This window comes from Ambystoma mexicanum, chromosome 1q, assembly GCF_040938575.1.
Source record: "Ambystoma mexicanum isolate Mex_15411 chromosome 1q, UKY_AmexF1_1, whole genome shotgun sequence".
NCBI lineage: Eukaryota > Metazoa > Chordata > Amphibia > Caudata > Ambystomatidae > Ambystoma > Ambystoma mexicanum.
The window spans coordinates 616702275-616723341 of NC_090922.1; the positions used below are offsets into that span (position 1 = coordinate 616702275).

General features: G+C 46.6%; 1 protein-coding gene across 7 annotated transcripts in view; it reads left to right on the top strand.

The window, feature by feature from the left end:
• RASAL2 (RAS protein activator like 2) overlaps positions 1-21067 on the top strand; it is a 1332618-nt gene that overhangs the window by 862531 nt on the left and 449020 nt on the right. For all 7 annotated transcript variants that reach the window (XM_069641161.1, XM_069641162.1, XM_069641160.1 and 4 more), the window contains one exon: positions 3119-3225. In XM_069641161.1, coding sequence (XP_069497262.1) covers positions 3119-3225 — 107 coding nt within the window. The remainder of the gene's footprint in view (positions 1-3118; positions 3226-21067) is intronic.

Consider the following 21067-nt stretch of genomic DNA (forward strand, 5'->3'; position numbering starts at 1 on the left):
CGGGCCTCTTCCTCTCTGCCCTCACCTCCTACCCTGGCACCGCCCATTGCTGAAGATGAGGCACAAAGCCACGGCCTCCTGTGCTCGCCTGGCAGAGCGGGGATGTACAGAGGCCCACCTGCTGCTTGAAATGATTTAGGCAAGGGCACTATAGATTTGCCTTCGAGACAGATTTCAGAAGACCCTGAAGTCGAACATTTTACTGCGCTGGATACTTTATCGTCGGCCCTGTCTCCCCAGGACTCCTCATTTTGCTTCCCTATGTTTAATAACAATGAAGACCCCGGTCACACAGAGCCTGCTCTGGCGAAGAGGACGTACCACGGCCGGGCACACCACTTATGTCTGACGTGGCGCTCTGCACGTCTGCGCGTGGGGAAGCGCTTATTCAGAGCTCTTGCGCGTATTTGATCTTCCTGCACAACTTTGGATAGCACCTGATGACAACAGAACATAAGGACTACATCCTCGGTGAACTGGACCGTGCACTTTATCCGGAAATGCGGTCACATTTAACATCTTCGTTGTTATGAACTTGGTTTTCTCTGCCTTCCTGCATATCACACTAACCTTGCTGCAGTCAAGCATACGTTCATGCCACAGCCATTGGTTGCAGGTCCTGCCTGCTCCTTGTCTGGAATACTACCCTAATAATCGTCTGGGATGGCTATTCTTTTCTGAAAGGCTGCATTGATCTCTGCTGTAGGAGTGTGGGCCCATCAGAGGCCTTCTCCCACCGCGACCCCCTCGTATTCGTTGTGTTTTGGTGTACGCTTCTTTTCATACGTGGTGAATGCGCCCATGCAATGAATGACCTTAGCCAGCCGCAGTGAAATGGCCGCACCTTTTAACGCCCTCTAAGTTACTTCAAATGGCGCCTGCGCCTAGTTGTTTTTGCAGACTTGCTGTTAATTTCAGTAATTCTCCAATACGGCCTTGCAGTGAGGGTGGAACGAAGAACGGAGGGCAGGGAATCTGAGAGAGGCCTGGCAGTCAGGCGTCTGTTAAGAGCTTGTAAGTCACTAATGAGGATAAGCAGTCTGAACAATTGATTGAATTTCTGCAGTCCTGTGTGATTCTATCTCTCTCTCTGCGATCTGACAGGGGCTGCGAGGGGAGGGAGGGATGCGAGGAAGAGAAATCAAGCTTTTGCTTAAGTGGAAGTAGCACGGATCCCCAGGGCCAGGAGGCTAGGAATGGAAGTTTAGCAGTGTTTGCCTCTTGAAAGGAGGTCAACAGAAGTCATAAGTGGCCAGGTCCGCACACACAGACACTCGCGAGCGATCCCACACACCGGAGTGCCTCCCTCCATGGGATGAGAGATCCGCGGCGCCAAGTGTGGATTTCCCATCGAGCGGCCGAGCCTGGATTCCCGCGAAACCTTCCTTTTGGTTGAAGATGGGAAGCAGCTGTGATAAAGGTATTGATCGCAGTGTCGTTGAGCTCTCTTGTGATCCTGCCTTGGGTGCTCTCTGTGCTGTTTATGCGACTGTAACATGCATTAGTCATGTCCATGTGCAGGGTCCTTGGTGGCGCAGAAGGAGGGTTGCCACACAGAGGTCTTTAAATGCCTGAGAAAGCAGATTAAGTGCAGAACTTCTTTGGTGATTGGAGGATTACTGATAAGAACTGATGGGCCGTTTCAGGGGTTCATTTTACATTATCGTTGTGAAAAGGACTAGTGGCTTTGTTATCGCCGGGGTATAATTGTCTTTACCAAAGGTGAAGAAAGCATTTTTTCAATATAGAAAGTGTTGGTTCAATTTATCTTGTCTTTTCTGACGAATGCTACATGTTACCCCGTGGCCTTTTGGGAGTGCTTGACTCTCAAACAGATGTTGTAAAGATGGACTTTTCAGGTACCCATCGATTAGGTAAGGTAATCATTGGATATGTTGATTTAGGACACATGGTTCGACTGGAAAGAGTGGGCAAGAGTCATTAGTGGTGCATTGTCTGTCAGCAGAGGTTTAGGAGCTGCTCCAGGTCAGCTCAGCTCCTCTAGGCGGGTGAACGTCAAGACAGGCTGCTGGCATTTTCTGCAACATAGAAACTGGGGGGTTTCAGCTGCTGGAAAGGTGCTCCATTAGATCCATTGGATCACAGATATGTCCTTCTGGCCCATCAGTGCTCCTCAAAGAATCTTCCCATGGCCTTGTACCTGCCCTGATGAGTGAAAAAGCTGCAGCGCCAGTACTGTGGCAATGGCAAGGAGAGATGCTCGTGGGCATCCCGGTGCTCGGAATTCCATAATGCAGTTTTTCGGCAAAGTATAGCTGGGTGGGACTTGTATATAAAGTTTCTTCCTCAGCCTGGTTCTCCTCAGTGTAATGCCTTTTGGACACTATTGGTAATTTTAGAGCCTTGTGGGAAGCACTCCGAAAATGCCTTCAGCAATATAGAAGCCTTAGCTCCTGTTCCTCTGCTTAATTTGCTTAATCCAGCTCTTTCAGTCGTGTGCTGCTGGTATCTCCTCTGCTATTAGAGCTCAGCAGGGCGACCTCAGGACCACATATTGGGTTGAAGGCCCCAACTGTGTTGGTCTGTGCTACACCAGGCCAATCTAGGACTGTTAGATTAGTGATTGATACTTTGTGTGTGTTTTGGGCGAGAAGGATCTTTTTGAGAGACTGAAATATCATTTTATTGTATGCAATGAAATGGATAACATACGACTTTAGGATTGGAGAAATCAGGTTGGAGGAGGTTGATATAGAATGGTAATATTGGTGAAAAAGCGCACATTAACCCTCCAACCCCCCCCTCCACTGCTACAACCCCATTACTGCCTAGTCCTGTCCCATATTGAAGACTGCACGCCCGGCCAATCAGGGTATGTTTCTGCAAGCAAACCCAGATTTAGGCCACTTTTCACCCTTGTGATGGTAGCACCACCATCTGCATTCTTACTACATGTTTTGGTTTGCATCTATTTATAAACAAGACAAAGGCAGCCTTGTAGAACAGCTGGGAATTACTTGCCACTATTGTTTTCTTAGCAGTGAAAAATGCACAAACAATGTTGTATCATCAATGTAGAATGTTTTATTTATAGTTGGATTGATGGTTGCAGTTTTTCAAGCAACATTTTTATATTTCTCCTCTCTTCCCCCCCCAGAGGTGCCTGCAGAGAGGTCTCCTCGCCGGAGGAGCATCTCTGGAACCAGTGCCTCCGAGAAGACCAACTCTATGGAGGCCCCAAACACCTCTCCGTTTAAGGTTACGGTAAGTCTTTGCCACTCCCTGCATAACAGAGTGGTTTGGTTCTCCCCAATGACTTGCGAGATGAATTCTTTACATGTGGGGAGGTGGTTTATGAGGAAAACTGAGGAATCGCATTGGCCTCCTTACAGGCTTTGTAAACCTGTCGAGGCCGCAAATTGTATCGTCTCACTCCTGGTATCGCTGCACTCCTATTTCAGTTTTTTTCTTGTTTGTCATGTGTTACAGTAGCATTTTTCTCAATTCCCATTCTCTTGCAGTTGATCCTTATATGGGATCTACTCCCACCATTAAAGTATCCGTTGATTGTTTTGAAAGTATGTGTGGTGGGTCGCACAAGTTTTATTCCGGCTTCTAAGACTGTTAATAATTTGTCCGTGCACTGGTACTCCATCTTCTCAATCCCTACGACACTTTAAACACCAACGATAGCAACCATGTCCCTGCACAGTGGAAATTGAATTGAAAGTCTGACACTTGAATTAGCAGGTTAGATGTGTACAAGTTCCAGGCAAGCATGTGGAATTGCCTCGCCCATTACCAAGGGGTAAGGGTCGCACGTTTCTTTATAGCTGGCACAGGTTGTGGGTGACCGATCTTTCACATGACTATGGGCCCTCCCGTTCTTCCATTCTGCCACTCATGTTAACTTATAAGCCTCGTCCTGGGCCAAAAGAACCCGTTTTTGTAAGCAATATTAGACACACATAAAGCAATAGGTTATATTTCTCAAGAAAGGATCCAAACTCTAAAATCTTTAATTCCTTGTTACAGAATTCATCGCCAGATAACCATCAGGAAAATCATGACTCTTGTGCAAGCTGGCATCATACTTTTTTCATTACTCATGCCAACCTCCACATGCGCCCATTACAACGATGGTTCACAGAACAATGGTTTAAAGGGACAGGCAAGTGGCATTATCTAGTAGTGGTCTTGCAGAGAGTAGTCGAAGGGGTTCTGTGATGTACAGAGGAAAACATGTTAGAAGGGAAACCCTTGTTAGTCCACCAGTACAAATCACCATAACAACAGATGCATCACTGACCGATTGGGGTGGGGGGGATGCATTGTCAACACCTTATTGGCCAGGGGAAAGGGTCAAGCCAAAGATCGTACAAATGTGTTTGAACTCATAGCAATCAAAATGACGCTAAGCTTGTTCCAGAACACCCTTCCATGGAAAAATATACTTCTAAATACAGACAACAAAAGGCCCATGTTTTAGATCAACATACCAGGTGGAACACACTCAGAGATATTGTTCTTATTAGCACAGAACATTTGACAATATTGCCTCCAGGCGTAGATTAACATACAAACACAGCATGCACCAGGAGTCCACAATTGTCTAGCAGATAGCTTAAGCAGAGTTCTGGAAAAAGAACATGAGTGGAAACTGCACATCGGGGTACCCAAACAGGTTTTCAAGACATGGGGTCAGCCAAAAGTTAGTCCTGTTTCTACAGCAGAAAACGCAAAAGGCCAAAGCTTCATGCCCAGGTACCCAGAACAGAGGTCCCTTGACAATGCACTATGAATGAGTTGGTCTGGGATATTTGCATATGCTTTTCCCCCAATATCACTACTGTGCAGGGTTTGTTTCTTATTTGTCATGCGCACCAGACCCAAAGTTATCAGGGCGAAGAAGATACAGGAATATTTTCAGCTTAGGTTACACAGCAATACAGATATATACATACAGCAAGGATAGAGTCAGAATATTCTATACAGTCAGAGGTCAAAAGGCATTTGGTTATTATAAACGGGCAGATGGGTAAAGACTTAACAAAAAGATATTTACGAAAAGCAGAACTATATACAATGCAAGGTACTGAAGTACTGAAGGGTGACGCACAGACCTCACCAGGAACATCTTACACTAATTCTCATTGCACCAATGTGGCTAGGGCTGGATGTCCTCCAATAAAAAAACACGCACACGCAATCTGTAACACAAAAGTAGCGACAAATAACTGGTTTGACCCCTCAAGCAACCAACCTGGCAGCTTGGCTCCTGAAGTCATATCATTCGGCGATTTGCAACTTTCAACTAGATGCATAGATATCTTATTAGAGGTAAGAAAGCCCAACACAAGACATTGCTACTATAACAAACGCTTTATGTGGTATCCTGAGAAATAAATGAGTCCCATTTCCTGCACAGAAGCGAACATTATTGCATGTTGGCTTAATTTGCAAGATTTAGGGTTGGTCTACAACTCTCACAAAGTGCATCGAGCAGCATTGGCATCATACATAACCTCACAACACAAAATATTGTGGTGGAAGGCATCTGCAGTTAACACTTTCGTGGAGGGAGTCAAGCGTGTTTAATCGCCAGTGGCAAATCCACACCTGGGTGGGATTTACATACAGTGCTCTGCAAACTAATGGGTCCTCCTTACAAGCCAATGCGTAAAGCGTCCTTAAGGGAACTATTATATAAAGTTACTTCAGCTATTGCAGTCACATCAATAAGGAGAATAAGTGAACTACAGGACATTTCAGCCCCAGAACCATTTATCACTATTCCCAAACAAAAAGTGTTGTTAAGAACTCACCCTTGCTTCTCCCCAAAATATATTTCAAAGCTTCATTTCAATCAATTGAATTGCCATCTTTATTCCAAAACCCACAAAGCAGAGGAGAAAAAGCCATTCATACGCTTTACATATGCAGGGCAAAGAAGTTGGGAAATCCAATCAGTTCTTTGTGTCCATGGCTACAGGAAGGGAGGTCAATCCAGACAAAAAGAGAACTATTGCTAGATGGATGATCGTCAGATGTATTCATCTATGGTTACCAGCTAGCCTATATATTTCAGCCCTTTACTCCTAAGGGTCACTTAACATGCAGCACAGTGCAACACTTTCTTTCTTTGCTAATATGCCAGTATAGACAATCTGTAAAGCTGCAACATGGAGTTCTGTACACACATTCACCCAACACTATTGTGTAGATGCAGTTATGGGCAGACTCAAAGATGGGGCAAGCAGGTTTAAATAAAGGTATCCACAACTGTCCCTTCAGATCACCCACCACCCATACCAGGTACTGCTTGATAGCGTATGCAAAGCATGTGAGTGTAAGCAGATCCACAAGACAAACGTAATGTACCAACTATTCGTCTTTCTGCGACCTGTATCTGATTGTCTGCGCCCGCCCATCCTCCCCACTTGGGAGTGAAGGCACAGCCCAAATATATACTCGTGCATTGCACATAGGAGTCATGTCAGAAAACAATGGAGGACGCTGACCTGTGAAAGATCATGAGTACCTATATACATGTAGTGTAGAGCTAGTGTTACGAGAACAGCCCTGTCACTCCCCCCTTTTCAAATTTAAAAACGAAGACCAGATGTTACACTTTGCGCCAACTACTAGATGGCAGCCCATGCAAAGTATGTAATTATAAGCACATAGAGCCACAGAATGACAAGTATTGTCCAAGTTTGTGTTAACTAGCCATCGTTGGAAGTTCACCTCCATTTCCGAGCCACATCAGCAAGGCTTTATCGGTATACACATTACTGATAGTTACTAGGTGGAATTGTGGAATGTGTGACTTGGCTCAAATGGGCTATTCTACTTTAACATTTCAGGTGAAAGGGTTTTTTGTAAGCCCTTCTAAGCCCACCATAACTTTCTTGTGTTTTGAAAACATGGCTCAATACTCCAGCGAATGTAGTGCACTGATGATCCCCAATAAGGGTGAAACTAGGTTGTCCTGACAGCCGTGCAAAATGTCAGCCTTGGGTTGATTAAGCAATGTATATATTAGCACTGCCCTGGAAGACATAAGATTGTGATGGAGTTGCTCTGCTTGAGTTACGAGGAGGGTGGAGTACAGCTCCCTTAGTTGCAACTATATTACTTGGTGGCTCAGATTATGTACCTGGATTGGTGGCTGTCTGATAAAATCATGTTAGATACAGATTTGATGCAGGCAGCTATTCGGCCGGTTATGTTAAGAAGCTTTGTGGATATTGGGCAAATGTTTATCATGCCAACCTTCTCTTTTACTATTGGGCAGGACGCTTTGGTGTAGCACATTGAGATTACTAAAGCTGCGCAACTCAAACTCTCCAAATAGCCCACTTTTGGCCACTATCTGTGGAGATGGGGGAGATTTTAAGCTTAGGAGGACATGGGAAAATATAGGGCTGGCCACAGAGGGAGGGGTGGGGTCTTTCAGGAGGGCCAATGAATGGAATTCTAGGAGGTGGAGAGGGCATGCGGTCTACACACGGGACAATTTCATTTATGAGGTTGAAGAAGCTTGCTGGGAAAATGTGGTCTGACTCGCCTGAGGAACCAAAGGTAGATGGAACACTTTCATTGCTGTACGAGTTAGAGGATAGTTGGAGACGGGTGTCGAGATTATACGGTAGACTACTTTCTGGTATGAGTGGTATGACGCTCAAGATTAAAGAAACATGGGAGGCGGATTTGGCCTCGGTTATAGAGGATGGGGACTGGGATAGAGCCTTGCTTTATGTGAGACAGGTCTATAGAAACACCTGACACAGGCTTATACAATTAAATGTCCTTCATAGGACCTATATGACACCGTGCAGACTGTCTAGATTCTCTGTGTAGGTGTCCCCTGGCTGCCTCTGATGTTGTACCAACATGTTTTGGATGTGCTCAGTGATCCTAGACTTTTGGAGATCTGTTTGACAGAAACTAGAGGGGACGTGTATTACAAGGTTTATAGTGATTCTTTAAAAAAAAAGTTTTGCATCACAAAACCCTCAAAGTTTCGGAAAAAAAAGCTTTGACAATCTATATTTAACATGCAAAAATGCATTTGTTTCAAAACCAATCCATCGACAATAGACATGGACTGGTTTCAATTGAAATGCACTTTCACATGTTAAAAGTAGCATTTCAATGCTTTTTTTGTAACTTTAAAACGTTACATGGAGCTCAGCACTGGGCAGCCCCTTGTAACGTTTGAAACCACCACGCCACCCCCTAACCCAAGCCTCATCCCTAACCCTAGCCCCAATCCTAACCCTAATGTAACCCTTAAACTAACCCAAACCCCAACCCTTTTTTAACACATAAACTAACCCTAGCCCCAACCCTAAACCCTAACCCTAGCCCCAACCCTAACCCTAATTTAACCCCATAACTAACCCAAACCCTAACGCTGGCCCCAGCCCTGCACTAATACTTACCATTACACGTCAAGGCACCATCGAATTTCTTTCAACAAAATGGTCATTCACTGGAATGGCATTTTGACAAAAAAAATGTGAAGGTTTGCCATTCGAAACTTTTTCATTCGTTGGAATGACCGGATACCGTATTACTACATTTAAATGTACCCCTGAAGCGTTCTTACTAGACATTTACCCGTGCCCAAAAAAGACTAGGCATGTGACAAAACTATTAGTCGTGGCCTGCATATTGGCAAAGCGTGGGTAGGTATGTCATGGAAAAGGCAGCAGGCCTGAATTTTGCTGTGTGTTGGGAGGATATGAAAAGATGGTCCACAGCTGAGACTGTGCTGTGGTATAAAGCTATGAAGAGGGGCTCACGTGAGGTTAATGATAATGTAGCGGCCTGGAACGCCCTTACACAAGCCCTGTTCAGTCCCTCAGATGATAGACCCCCGATCCCCCCTTGAATGAGTAGCTTGCACATGGATATAGTTATGACCCCATCTCCCTCTGTGGAATAGGGGAGACTTCTTTTAAGAATAGCTGAATCGTGAAGGCATCCACAGGAATTGTGATGTGATTTGAAGAGGGCAATGGGACACCTGAGGAGGAGTAATCTGCCTGTACATATCCAGGTGGTTTGACAAATCACTAGATGCCGCTACTTCTCCCCGAGGGGGAGACCTTTCCCATGAGGCCAGGGAGGTGAGACTGGTACCCGATAGTCCTCCTGGTGGTGGTATGATGCAGGAGGATCTCATGGGATGGGACTACCCCTCTATGGCTAAGGACGACCATCTAGGGTACAGCCCTTATGATAACATCACACCCATACATACTCTAGCCTCTCCTTCCTCTACTAGCCTCTTTGTAGACGGTAGGCCTATTTACTGTTGTAAGGTAGAGTACTTTAAGGTTCTGGAAAGTACTGGGACAAAGAAGAACAGGAATCCAAGTAATCCAAGTGCTGGGACGAGTTGGCCCAGCAGAGCAATAAAGACAAAACGTGAAAGAGACAAAGGACTTATACAATGGGCCCAGACACTTCTGGCAACATTGTATAAAAAGCAACAATAGACTGAACATTGTGTCTCGGGTAGCCGCGGAGGAATGCATGAGTGCCATACACCAAATGCAAGAGATTCCAACCTGCATCGTGAATCCAGAGGGAGAGAACTCCAAGGACGCTGGCAGTCCACCACGTCTGATGATCGAGAGGTCTGCAGAAGCATACTGGTGCATAGCAGTGTTGAGAGAAGGAAGGAAAGCAGAAGGCACCCGGGAATGCCATCCCAGAGCTGCAGGGAAAGGAAGACTCCGGAAAAGTCGAACGGACCGCTCGCTATCCCAGGAAGCCCCACCGACGTGTCGAAACACTCAACAAGGTAAAGGGTGGCACAGAAGTACCAAGAGGGTGCATGCAGTTCTCCCTAAGTTCTTTTGCAACCATAATGCTTTGGTGGCACGGCAGGGGCAGAAAGCCTACACATCGTCTCCCCATTGCAGTGGTGGAACGAAGCCCGTTGAACACCAAGTAAGGGTTGAGGACCCCAAGCACCATGAAGAGAACTTGCTAGTGAGAGTTCCTCATAACAGTGGCTGGGATAACCCCACTAATTGAGATACAAGTAATCTTCCCTGTGGCAGTACTTGACTGGGAAGTGAACCAAGTGGGCCAACACAAAGAAGAGAAACCATGGTCTGGGACCCAAAGCAATACAGTGGTACAAGTACTCTTCCTTGTGGCATTCTATGGCAGGGAAGTAGACCAGGGCAAAGAAGATAAGAAGCTAGGGTTGCAGACACTCCTAACACTTAGAGTGGGTGTTGTAGGTGTGAAGCCTAAGGAGAAGGAAAACCAGGGGAAGGGAATCATTCCCCCTATTTATTAAGGAACTGATAATAGGATACTAGGAGAATTGAGACATGCTCCTGGTAACCCGGACCGACAGGAAGGTCCATAAGGCCTGGCGGGGGAAGGAAACATTCCCACGGGCTATTGGTCAGGAGAAGGGAGATATTCTCCTGAACCAGCAAGAAAGTATTGTGTGGAACTTTGCTATCAGATAAAGGGAGCCATTCTCCCCTGATAACGTGTGCTGAGACTGGAACTGATAACAAGATACCAGGAGAAGGGAGTCATTCTCCTTGTAACCCAGACAATCAGGAAGGCCCACAAGGGGTGGGGAAGGGAGCCATTCCCCCGGGCTATTGGTCAGGAGAAGGGAGACAGTCTCCTGACCCAGCAAGAAAGTATTGAATGGAACTTTGCCATCAGGGGAAGGGAGAAATTCCCCCTGACAAAGTGAAACAAGACTGTTCTAAGATTTGAGAACTGTTTCAATTAACCAGGGACCATAACCCAGTAGAAGGAAACCCTTCTCCTGTGGCCAGAATAGAACTGTCTCATTCTTTAGTTTCTAGTGTAAGGGACAGCTTGATCCGGCTCTCAATTGGGATCCAGTGCAGCTGGTGAAGTAAGGCAAGAGAATAGGACAGCCTTTGGGCTCCAAGAGGCAGCCAAGCTGCAGAGTTCTGCAAAACCTGCAGGCGCTGAAGCAAAAAAGCAGGCTACCCAAAATAGATGCCATTGCAGTAGTCCACGGACCCCATAATGGAAGAAGTAACCACCTTGGTCTGGGACTCGGGGGGGGGGGGGGGGGGGGGGGGGGGGGGGGGGGGAGGGAATTGGGAGGGGGTAGAGTTGGGCAGATTGAGAAATGGTAAACTTGTCTTCAATACTTTAAGCTTGGCAAAGCCCATTTGGCATACAAAGGAGATTTGCGCTTCTCTGGAGCTGCTGGAAAGAAGTTGAACCCCTAGACATTTTACAGCTTCCAGAGGCACAGGAAAGGGTTCCAAAGAGGCAGACCCACCACCAAGACCTCTGTTTTATCACCATTGAGTTTTAACCAATTCATGGCCACCCAATCGGCAATGAAAGATAAACAGTTCTGCAGTTTGGAGGGAGGATCCGACACCAGAGCATTTAAGCGGAAAAGGTCCTGCGTATCATCAGCGTAGCTGTAGAAACGCATCCCATGCTCAGCAATAAGATTGGCCAGCGGACGCAAATAGAAGTTAAACAAAAGCGGGGACATGGCAGAGCCCTGAGGAACCCTGCGTGTCACTGTGGGAGATTTAAACAGGGGCAGCGACCCTGTCTGGAACAGATCGGACAAGAAAGATGAGAACCATTTCAGCGGATGACCCCGTTACATTGGACTTCTAAAAGCTTTTATTGGCATTGGCACTATGTCAGTGTTCTGAGACTATGCATTGGAAAACCAGGAGTTGTGTGAAATTGATGAAGATTCCATCCAAACCTCCCCCCATTTGCACAGTAAACTGCTTTTCTGGAGACCTATGTTTTTAGTTTGGGCATTAGGTGGCGCTTAAGCGACACTTATAAGCCAAAACAAAGGCATTGGATTACAGGTAGGCGAGTGATGAAATGTGAGGATGAACACACAGCTTGTGGGTGTTTGGTTATTTACCCACCCATTGCTTGTCCATGGACATAATAATCCCCATGGCAATTCCCATCCACTACCTGCCTCACACCGACCAAAACACATATTCCCGAGATCTCTTTGAGCACGCTCTAGCACGCATTACCATCAACCATTAGCTTGCCATGGTTATTTCTAAGTAATCTGCTGAGAGTTAATGGCTCAATTGCAGCTGTAAATTGCTACTTGTGTAATAAAAATGCCTTCACCAAGTGCTCTTTCAGCCACTTCACATGTATCCTTTCCATGTACTAAAGTCCTTTTAAAAACAAGAAATGACAAAGCCAGCAGATTTGGTTTGAGGTACTAGATAGGCCTTTACCAGATACTGTCATCATATGCCCAGCTAATCACTTGCTGTTGCCATTGTATGGCCACGTGGTACTATTCTGTCAATGCCTAGCAAATGCCTATCCCATACAACACAAAATCCCAAACTCTTGGCTTTACCAATGCTTCTCTCTCTTACTGCCACATTCCTACTGAAGGTTTAAATTTTACTTTTGGAGTAGGGGGATGGGCAGTCCCAGTTTTTTACAGCAGAGTTTCATATCTCCGCTGCTGAGTAATTGGCCTGGTGATTGGCTTTACTGGAGATAAGCCATGTTTGTGATGCTCTTGAGTAATCAGCATTATGCTGTGTGCATTGATGAATGAACAGACACATTCATATTATACCATCTAGTGGTTGGTTGAGAGTGTCAAGTTGGTTCAGAGTGTTTACTTCAAAAGTCAAAGTAGGAGTTGTGAGGAGCCAAGAATAAGACACGAATACAGAGGTTTCATGACTGTTATAGACTTTTATTGAAATAATAAAGGGGTTGGAAAATGCCTCACTGTCCCTAATATAGGAGGGATTTCCCTACCTCAACCAAAACTAAAGGTCTGTCAAGTGTCAAGAGGTCCAAAGCAAAAACACTCTATGTCCGAAATCCTATCCCAGCCCTCACATTCTAAAACGAACTCTAAGATGTGAAGGGAATTGTCTTTTGTTCAGAAAGCGCACAACTGTTCAAGTTCAACAAAAGATATAACTCCAACAATAGTTCGAAATGGACAATGCTCATGGTTCCAGAGGGAATAGTTCCCTTCCCCTAGGATTCTCTCCACCAATACAAAAGTTTAAAGAATAATTTATACTTCAAGAGGCTAACTCTATCCTCCTGTGTTGAGGAAATGACTCCCTTCCACCAGGCCTTTATTTCACATTCAATACAATTTAAAATTTTAAAGGCATGAGTCTTCCTTAGGATTCTTCTTTCAAGACAATACAACTTGGGTGCAGGTCTCAGACTCTCAAAACACCTGGTATACTCCCCTGGCAAGTTCCCTTGTGCAACACAATTTGTTATGGGTGCGGATCACAGGTCAACTCTTCACCTGGTACACTCTCCTGCCAGGACTTTGTGTAATATTCTCTCTTTCAAAACACCTGGCGTGCTCCCATGCTGGGTTCCCTTGTACAACACAATTCGTTATGGGTGCAGATCCCAGATCCGCTTTTCGCCTGTTGTACTCTCCTGCTTGGACTTTGTGTTACATCCTCTCTTTTTTAACTCAGTACAAGGTGACATGGGTCTTCGCCAAGTTACTTTATGGCAAAGTACTGTGACGATGAAGATGACACTGATTCCGATGAGGATCACTCTTTTCCCCACTCTTGACAACCAATTCACTCTTTCAGCATCTCCTTGCCTCCATCTAGGCATTCCCTTCTTTAAACTGGGTTCACCGACTTCATCCACGTTCTATTGCTCTGAGAGGGCCGTAGTTAAGATACAGTATTCATCATGTCGAAAGAGATAATAGGGGGGGGAAAGTGAATTCAGCATGTTTCTCTTATGGCACAATGTGAGATATCAAAGGTGTATTGTACAGGTTTTTGCTAAGTTCAAATCTGATCTTAGAGCTGGCCTTGTCTACCTTTGCTTCAAAAGTCTGTTGTGTTTTAAGACAGTCTTGTTGACTGGTGAAAAAGATTTACATGAAGTACCTGATTTCTCTAGAGCTTTGATTTCAAATGGCTTCCTCAGATTGTTATTTCCATCCTCAATCCGTTTGTTGTAAAAGTTATTTTTTGCGTCACAGATTGCAACTTTATATATTTTATCTAGATCTTTCCAGCCGGATTTGTTTGTTTCTGTAGGGTTTTTTAAAGTCATTTTCTCTCAGCGTTTCTTTTCCTCTTGTTCATTATTTTAAGTTCCTGTATATACCATTTTTGGTGGGTAGTGTTGTCTCTAACTAGCAAGTCTTTTATGGGAGCCGCTCTGTCCAAATAGAGCAAAAGAGTGTGGGTAAAAACGTCAACAAGACTTGGTGGGGAGTCTGACTCTGCGATTGAGGCCATAATAAGGCTCAAACATTCTTTCAAGTCACTAGGTGTCATTTTTTTTTATTTTTTTATTTTATTAACCATGGAGTGGCGGTCTGACCAGATATAAGGTGTTGTGCTGTGAACCGATACAGTCAAGTTCCTGCCCACTGCCCAATCAAGGATATTGCCTTTGTCATGGGTTGTAGAATTGTTAATAATAATAATCAATTATTTTAAGATGGCCTCTAATATCGCAGCTTCTTTATTAGTTTATTAGTAATGTTATTGTACCACCGATTGAAATCTCCAACCAATAAGGTGGAGCAGTGTGGACCATCGGATTCTTTTAGAATGTGAAGAAGCTCCTCATTGAAATTTGGTGTGTCATTTGGAGGGCGATAGACTATCACGAAGTTAGTTCAACTGTGGGCAGTGGGAGTCCTTTTTACATGAAGAATTTCACTATTGGAGTAGTCAGATGGTGCTTCTAATAGCTTCAGGTGTTTTTTTGCAATAATCACCACTCTGCTCTTGGAGCCAAGTGCTCGATTCTGGCAGGTCATGGCGTATCCCTCAGGGATGGCCAGCGCCATCATTGGACCACTTACATCTGTAGCCCAGGTCTCTGTAAGACACATTAAGTCTAAATCAAACTCAAGAATGTAGTCCTGAATATTGGTGGCATGCCTAATGATGGAACAAGTCTTTAACAGAGCACATTTCAGTGACATGGTCAAAGAGGGGTTGTTATATAGTGATTTAGGGAGTGTAGGTTGTACATCATAGTCCGAGGTGTTAAGCAGGAGCGATACGTTTTCCTCATCAGTATTTTTGTTGTTGTTTAGTAACAGAGATGTAATCATTTGAGGAGCAATCTGGGACTGGGGGGACTTTATTGAAGTTGTTGGTCCTGGAAAAGCTCCCTCTTTGCCATATAACTAGATGGGAGTAGTCTTGACCATTAAACGATAAACAAAACCGTCCTAGTGAAGTCCGTCAAATCAAAATGGCTTATGCTAACAAAACCTGATGCCTGCCCCATCTCTGTTCTGGTACAAAAAGTGTATAAAGGAGAAATGTATGCAAAGGAAAAATCAGTGTTCAAACGAATAAATGTGGTTGAACCAGCTCTCCTCCCACATTAGACTTCACGGAGTAAGGTTGTCCCTGTAGGTAGGATGACACAATCTGGCTCGGTTTTCAACACAATAACCCATTCAACAAAGTGGATCGAGACCCGCCTGGCCTTCCACGTTAAAGTCTCTTTTCCTGATTTTCAAATAATGTTTCAACAAAAGTTCATGTAGGTCCCCTGCTGTTGGGCTCAGACCTTTCACAACAAAGTTCAACAAAAACTCGCAAGGGGTTTCCTTCCCCAAGCTTATTACAAATCGTGCTTATTACGCTTCGGGTCTCCCTCTGTCGGGCTCGGACCACTTTCGGATGTTGAAGACATTCAAATGTGCATGGCTTTCTTTACAGACCACCGCAGGACCACTTGGACTCAAGGTTCACAGTTTAACTTTCGCTCACCCCTTCTGTAGGAGTTCATTTTGCTTACTTCATGTTTGCCGTTCATTCGCTTTATCGCTTCAGACAATGTACCTTTCACAGAGACATTTGAGTGGGCTTCTTCCTTTCACCGGAGTACTCCGTTACTTAGACAGTGAACCCTGGAGTCGGAGAGGGCAGGAGCCCCTCCTCACATCGCCTCCATTTTGCATTCACTGACACCAGCCCTCTGAGCGAGGCACCGACTTGCTTCCAATACTACAAGCCATCTGAGAGAAGCACCGACTCCATGATCTTCTGCATGAATATATGGTGAGCTACTTCTAAAAGCTCTTCAATCCCCACCATACGGGATCACTGCAGCCGCCGCTGCTGCTCGCTGTGACCAGCTCCCAAGATGGCCGGCACAACGCGGCCCCACATCGAGGCTGTGCCTCGTTTCTAGGCAACAACTGCCTATTTTTGAAATCATCACTTCCGCCGGCAGGCGGACGTCGGCCATGGACAAGGCAAGTGATGAGGCTCTGTTAGCCCTTGTTCGCGTGTGGCCGCGAGGCCAAGGCCCCAACACCCTTGCCATCTGCTACTCTGGCAAGCTTCTCTCCTACGCTCGACCTGCCGACTCACCAGCTGATTCTTCCGCGCTCCTGACACGTCGCAGTGCACCCCATATCTCAAGGTAACATTACCCTCTGGAATGTACAATTACTCTTACACAGCTCTGTGCCAAATTGCATTGCCACTTCTTGCCAAAAGTGACTGGCCAGCACGATGTGTCTAACCCTAACAATTATTGTTGCGCTGCAAGTTCACACATCTGACCTTGCCGTGAAACGCATTTGACTAAGCTACTCAGCACTGCTCAAAGGTGATTTTCAAGTTGCTGTGTGACTGTTGTTTAACTGACTGTTATTGTCCCTAAATTGCATTGCCCTAAAATTGAAACTGCTGCTCAGTATTACCTTAAACTGCTCATTGCTATGTAGTATTGCTAACAACTGCTTATGCCACCCAGTATTACCCGAAATAGTTTACTATTATTTAGCACTGCACACTAGTGTTTACCCCTACTCTCCTCGCCCATCTCTGAATACTGCTGCCCCCTGTGCCTACATTATATCATTGCTGCTCAGTATTGCCCACAACTGATCTCTATTGCTCCTATCAGACACATACTGTACCTACTTGCATAACGCACAGAGACGCTCCACTAAATGCAATTACATAAACTGCACGCCATCCTTTCACAAATGTATTGCTACCCTAGCCGCACCACAGATCTCTCACACTCATTGAAACACCACCTCCCACCACCTTTCAGTTCTTCCACCTCACGCAAACACTACTCCTAGCCTCACTGTGGTTCATCCACACCATGCCCTATACTCACTCATTATTCTGCCAACTCCACTGCTCCAATCCTGGCCAACCCACTCGCTAGACTCACCTCACAGCCAATTCCAAACCATATCTGTTCCTCCCATCTTAACTAACAGACTGACCAGGCTCAGGGCTCGTGCAGATCCCAGCACACACACCCACATCCCGCACCCCACCCACCTCAGAAATCTGACTCCGCTCCTGCACCCCCATCACATAAACCCACATTCGAAGGGATTGTGTCCTCCGACGTATTCCTTATCTTAGATAGAAATCCTTCAGCTTTGCTGGCCTCGGAAAATTTTTTCGCCAGAGGGCGCTGCGCGTCGATGATCGCCGAGTCGATGACCCTCGACGGCCTCCGTGCCGACGTCGACGTCATCCTGCCTATAAAGGCCGCGCGCAGCGTCCGTTGTTCAGTTCCGTTTTTCCGCGCTTCGTTGTGCCTCGGAACACCGTTGCTCAGTTCTCGTCAAGATAACGTATATAATAACTACTATTTACCTCGATATCGATGGCATCCTCCTCCGACCCGACGACCCCTCGGTCCGGTTTCAAAAAGTGCCGAGACTGCGGGAAGAAAATGTCGTTGACGGACCCTCACAGGGTCTGTTTGTGGTGTCTGGGAATCACGCACCAGAGTTCGGAGTGTGAGGAATGCCTTTCCATGACGGCGAAAGCCTTGAAGGAGCGTAGGGGGAAGCTCGAGAGAGGTAGGTCAACTTTAACTTCCTCGAAAGCTTCTTCGGTAGAGTCGAGACGTTCGTCTCCTCACCATAAAAAACACTCTCGATCTAGATCACGAAGTGGCTCCCACCACTCGTCGACATCGAGACACTCGAAGAAGAGACGTAGGAGATCCCCTTCGTCATCTTCGTCGAGTTCTCCTGAGAGAGTTCATTGCCCCACAAAACGCAGCTCGCAAGCTGAGTGGGAGGAATTCAGGAAAAAGATGCTAAGCGTCTTCGAGAAAGCGGCCTCGTCCCCCTCGAAGACAGCTGAGGGTGATACCCCGGGTAAAAAACCCAAAAAATCTAAACGCCGCGAGTCGCAGTACCCGGCGGAAAAGTCAACCCGAAAGCGCCTCGAGCCATCGGGAGATAAAGCATCATCGACGCCATCGTCGAAAACTCCTTCGAAACAGAGGTCGGCGCCATCGACGCCGTTGTCGAAGGATTCATCGGCGCATCAGTCGATCGAGTCGACGCCGACGTCGACGCCGATATCGACGCCGGTGAAGGAAAGAACCACGGCTACTCCACAGCCAACGGTTAGACAAAAGACCTCCGACTCGACGCCGAGAACGTCGACGTCGTTCTCGAGCAGGACTCCGATCCTTTCGAGTTCTTCGAGGCCTAGTACACATTTCTCGACGCTTTTCACGGCGCCTTCGAGTACTTTCACGTCGGTGTCGACGACATCGACGTTTTCAAGGCCTGTGATGATGGCTCCTTCTGCATTGGAAATGGGGTTTATACCATTCCAAAAACCAATGTATCCCCCTTTAACCTCGATTTTTGAGGAAAGGGAGGATTCAGACCAAGATATTGATTTACAGAGGACCACATCACCAGAGCCAGAGACTTTCGCCTCTGAGGAAGGAAGATTAAAAAATCTTCAGGATGCACTTCAGGAAGCTAGTGGCTTGGACACTTCTCCTGAAGCAGAATTTATCAAACCAGACCCAGGAGAACATGCGGAGACTCCATATAGAGCTCTGATGTCTAGAATCATAGAATTTATGGGTTGGTCTGCACCTTCTCCTGCCTTTCAGCAGGATGACCTCACTGACATACTGGACAAGGGCCCACAGGAGGATCCTGTGGTTCCATTTCACTCTGCTCTACAGAGAAGGATTTTGACAAACTGGGAAACGCCAGAAATTATCCCGGCAGTAAATAAAAAACTGTCAACAAAATACAGGGTGGCTAGTTCTGACCCTGAATATTTGTCAAAACACCCTACTCCTGAGAGCTTGGTTGTACAGGCTGCAACCTCATCAGGCAGCACATCTGCATACCCCACTGCTCCGCAGGATAGGGATGACAAAAAGTATGATGCCATGGCTAAGAAGGTTTTTTCTGCCTGTAGCATGGCGTTAAAGTCTATTAACGCGACCTGTACGCTCGCTAGGTTCAGCCACACCCTTTGGGAGTGCGCTTCATCAGCGGCTGACTGCCTCCAAGAAGGAGAGGAAAGGGACGCATTTTTAAACATCATCAGGGATGGTAAAGATGCGATGTGCGAGACCCTACAAACTGGCCTAGATTCTGCTGACAGTATCAGCAGGGCCATGGCGGCAAGTACCACAATCCGCAGGCATGCGTGGTTGAGGAAGTCTGGTTTTGCCTCTGACGTGCAGACCAGGCTTTTGAATATGCCCTTTGACGGTTCTACCCTCTTTGGAAAGAAGGCGGATGACAGTTTGGAGAAACTGCAAACGTCCAAGGCAGCAGCCAAGTCATTGGGAGCTGCTATCCGTCAGAATACCTTTCGTCCTTCGGGATCATCGTGGAGAGGACGGTCCTTTCGTTACTATTCCTCATATGGAAGGGGCAGGGGACGACCGGCTCAAAGAGGCCAAGGAAGATTTACCCGTGGTGGACGGGGTAGGGGAAAGAAAGCCGCACCCGCAGGAGCAGGAGCCACTTTACCTTCGGCAACTGCATCAGCCGCTTCAAAACCACTCTGAGGTCTCCCCTCACAGAACACCAGTAGGGGGCAGGTTAACTCACCATCTGACGGAATGGCAGGCTATTACGTCAGATGCTTGGGCTCTGGAGACAGTGGCCCAAGGTTACTGCCTGCCCTTCCTACATATCCCTCAGAGTCATCCACCGGGGAACAACCCTTTGAAGCTTCCAGATCCGCTCCTCTTGCAGGAGGTTTTAGACCTGCTAGAGAAAGGTGCCATAGAACTGGTACCTGTAGCGGAAAGGAACAAGGGTTGGTACTCCCCCTACTTCATAATACCGAAGAAGGACGGAGGACTGAGACCCATCTTAGACTTACGGGAATTGAACAAATTCCTCCGAAAGGACAAGTTCAAGATGGTGACTCTCTCTCAGATCCTTCAGGCCCTCCAGCTTCAGGACTGGTTGGTATCTCTAGACCTCCAGGACGCTTATTTCCATGTGCCGATCCATCCCAGGCACAGGAGATACCTGAGGTTCGCAATTGGCAGCTCTCATTATCAATTTCGAGTTCTGCCATTTGGGCTAACCTCCGCCCCGAGGGTCTTTACCAAGCTAATGTCGGTTGTGGCTGCAAGTCTAAGGAGGGAAGGGATTCATGTCTACCCTTACCTAGACGATTGGTTGATCAGAGCTGTATCTTCGGAACAGGCTCAGAGACAACTAGATTATGTTTGCCACTTCCTTCACAAGCTGGGCTTCTCCCTCAATTTAAAGAAGTCACAGATGATACCATCACAGAGACTCCAATTCATTGGAGCAGTCCTGGACACTTCCCTGGGAAAAGCCTTGCCACCAGAGGTGAGGGCTCGAGATATTCTGCAGATGGTCATCAGATTTCAGAATGCCCAATATCTCCCAGCCTACGACTTTCTGAGGTTGCTAGGCCTCATGGCATCCTGCATATTCCTCGTGCCGGAGGCTCGCCTGAGAATGAGATCCCTCCAGTGGGCACTGAGAACTCAGTGGTCACAGTTCTCAGGAAGGATGACAGATCTCCTTCGGATCCCGGTCAAAGTAGCCCGAGACCTTCAGTGGTGGGCCTGTCGGGAGAACATCCTGAAAGGAGAAATGTTTTGGCAACCATGGCCGGAGATAACAGTAGTCACGGATGCCTCACTCACGGGGTGGGGAGCTCACGCCAACGACTTGACCATCAGCGGTCGTTGGTCTCCATCGGAGTCCAGACTACATATCAACCTGTTGGAGCTGAGAGCCATCAGACTAGCGCTGAAGGCTTTTCTGCCGTCTGTACGGGGA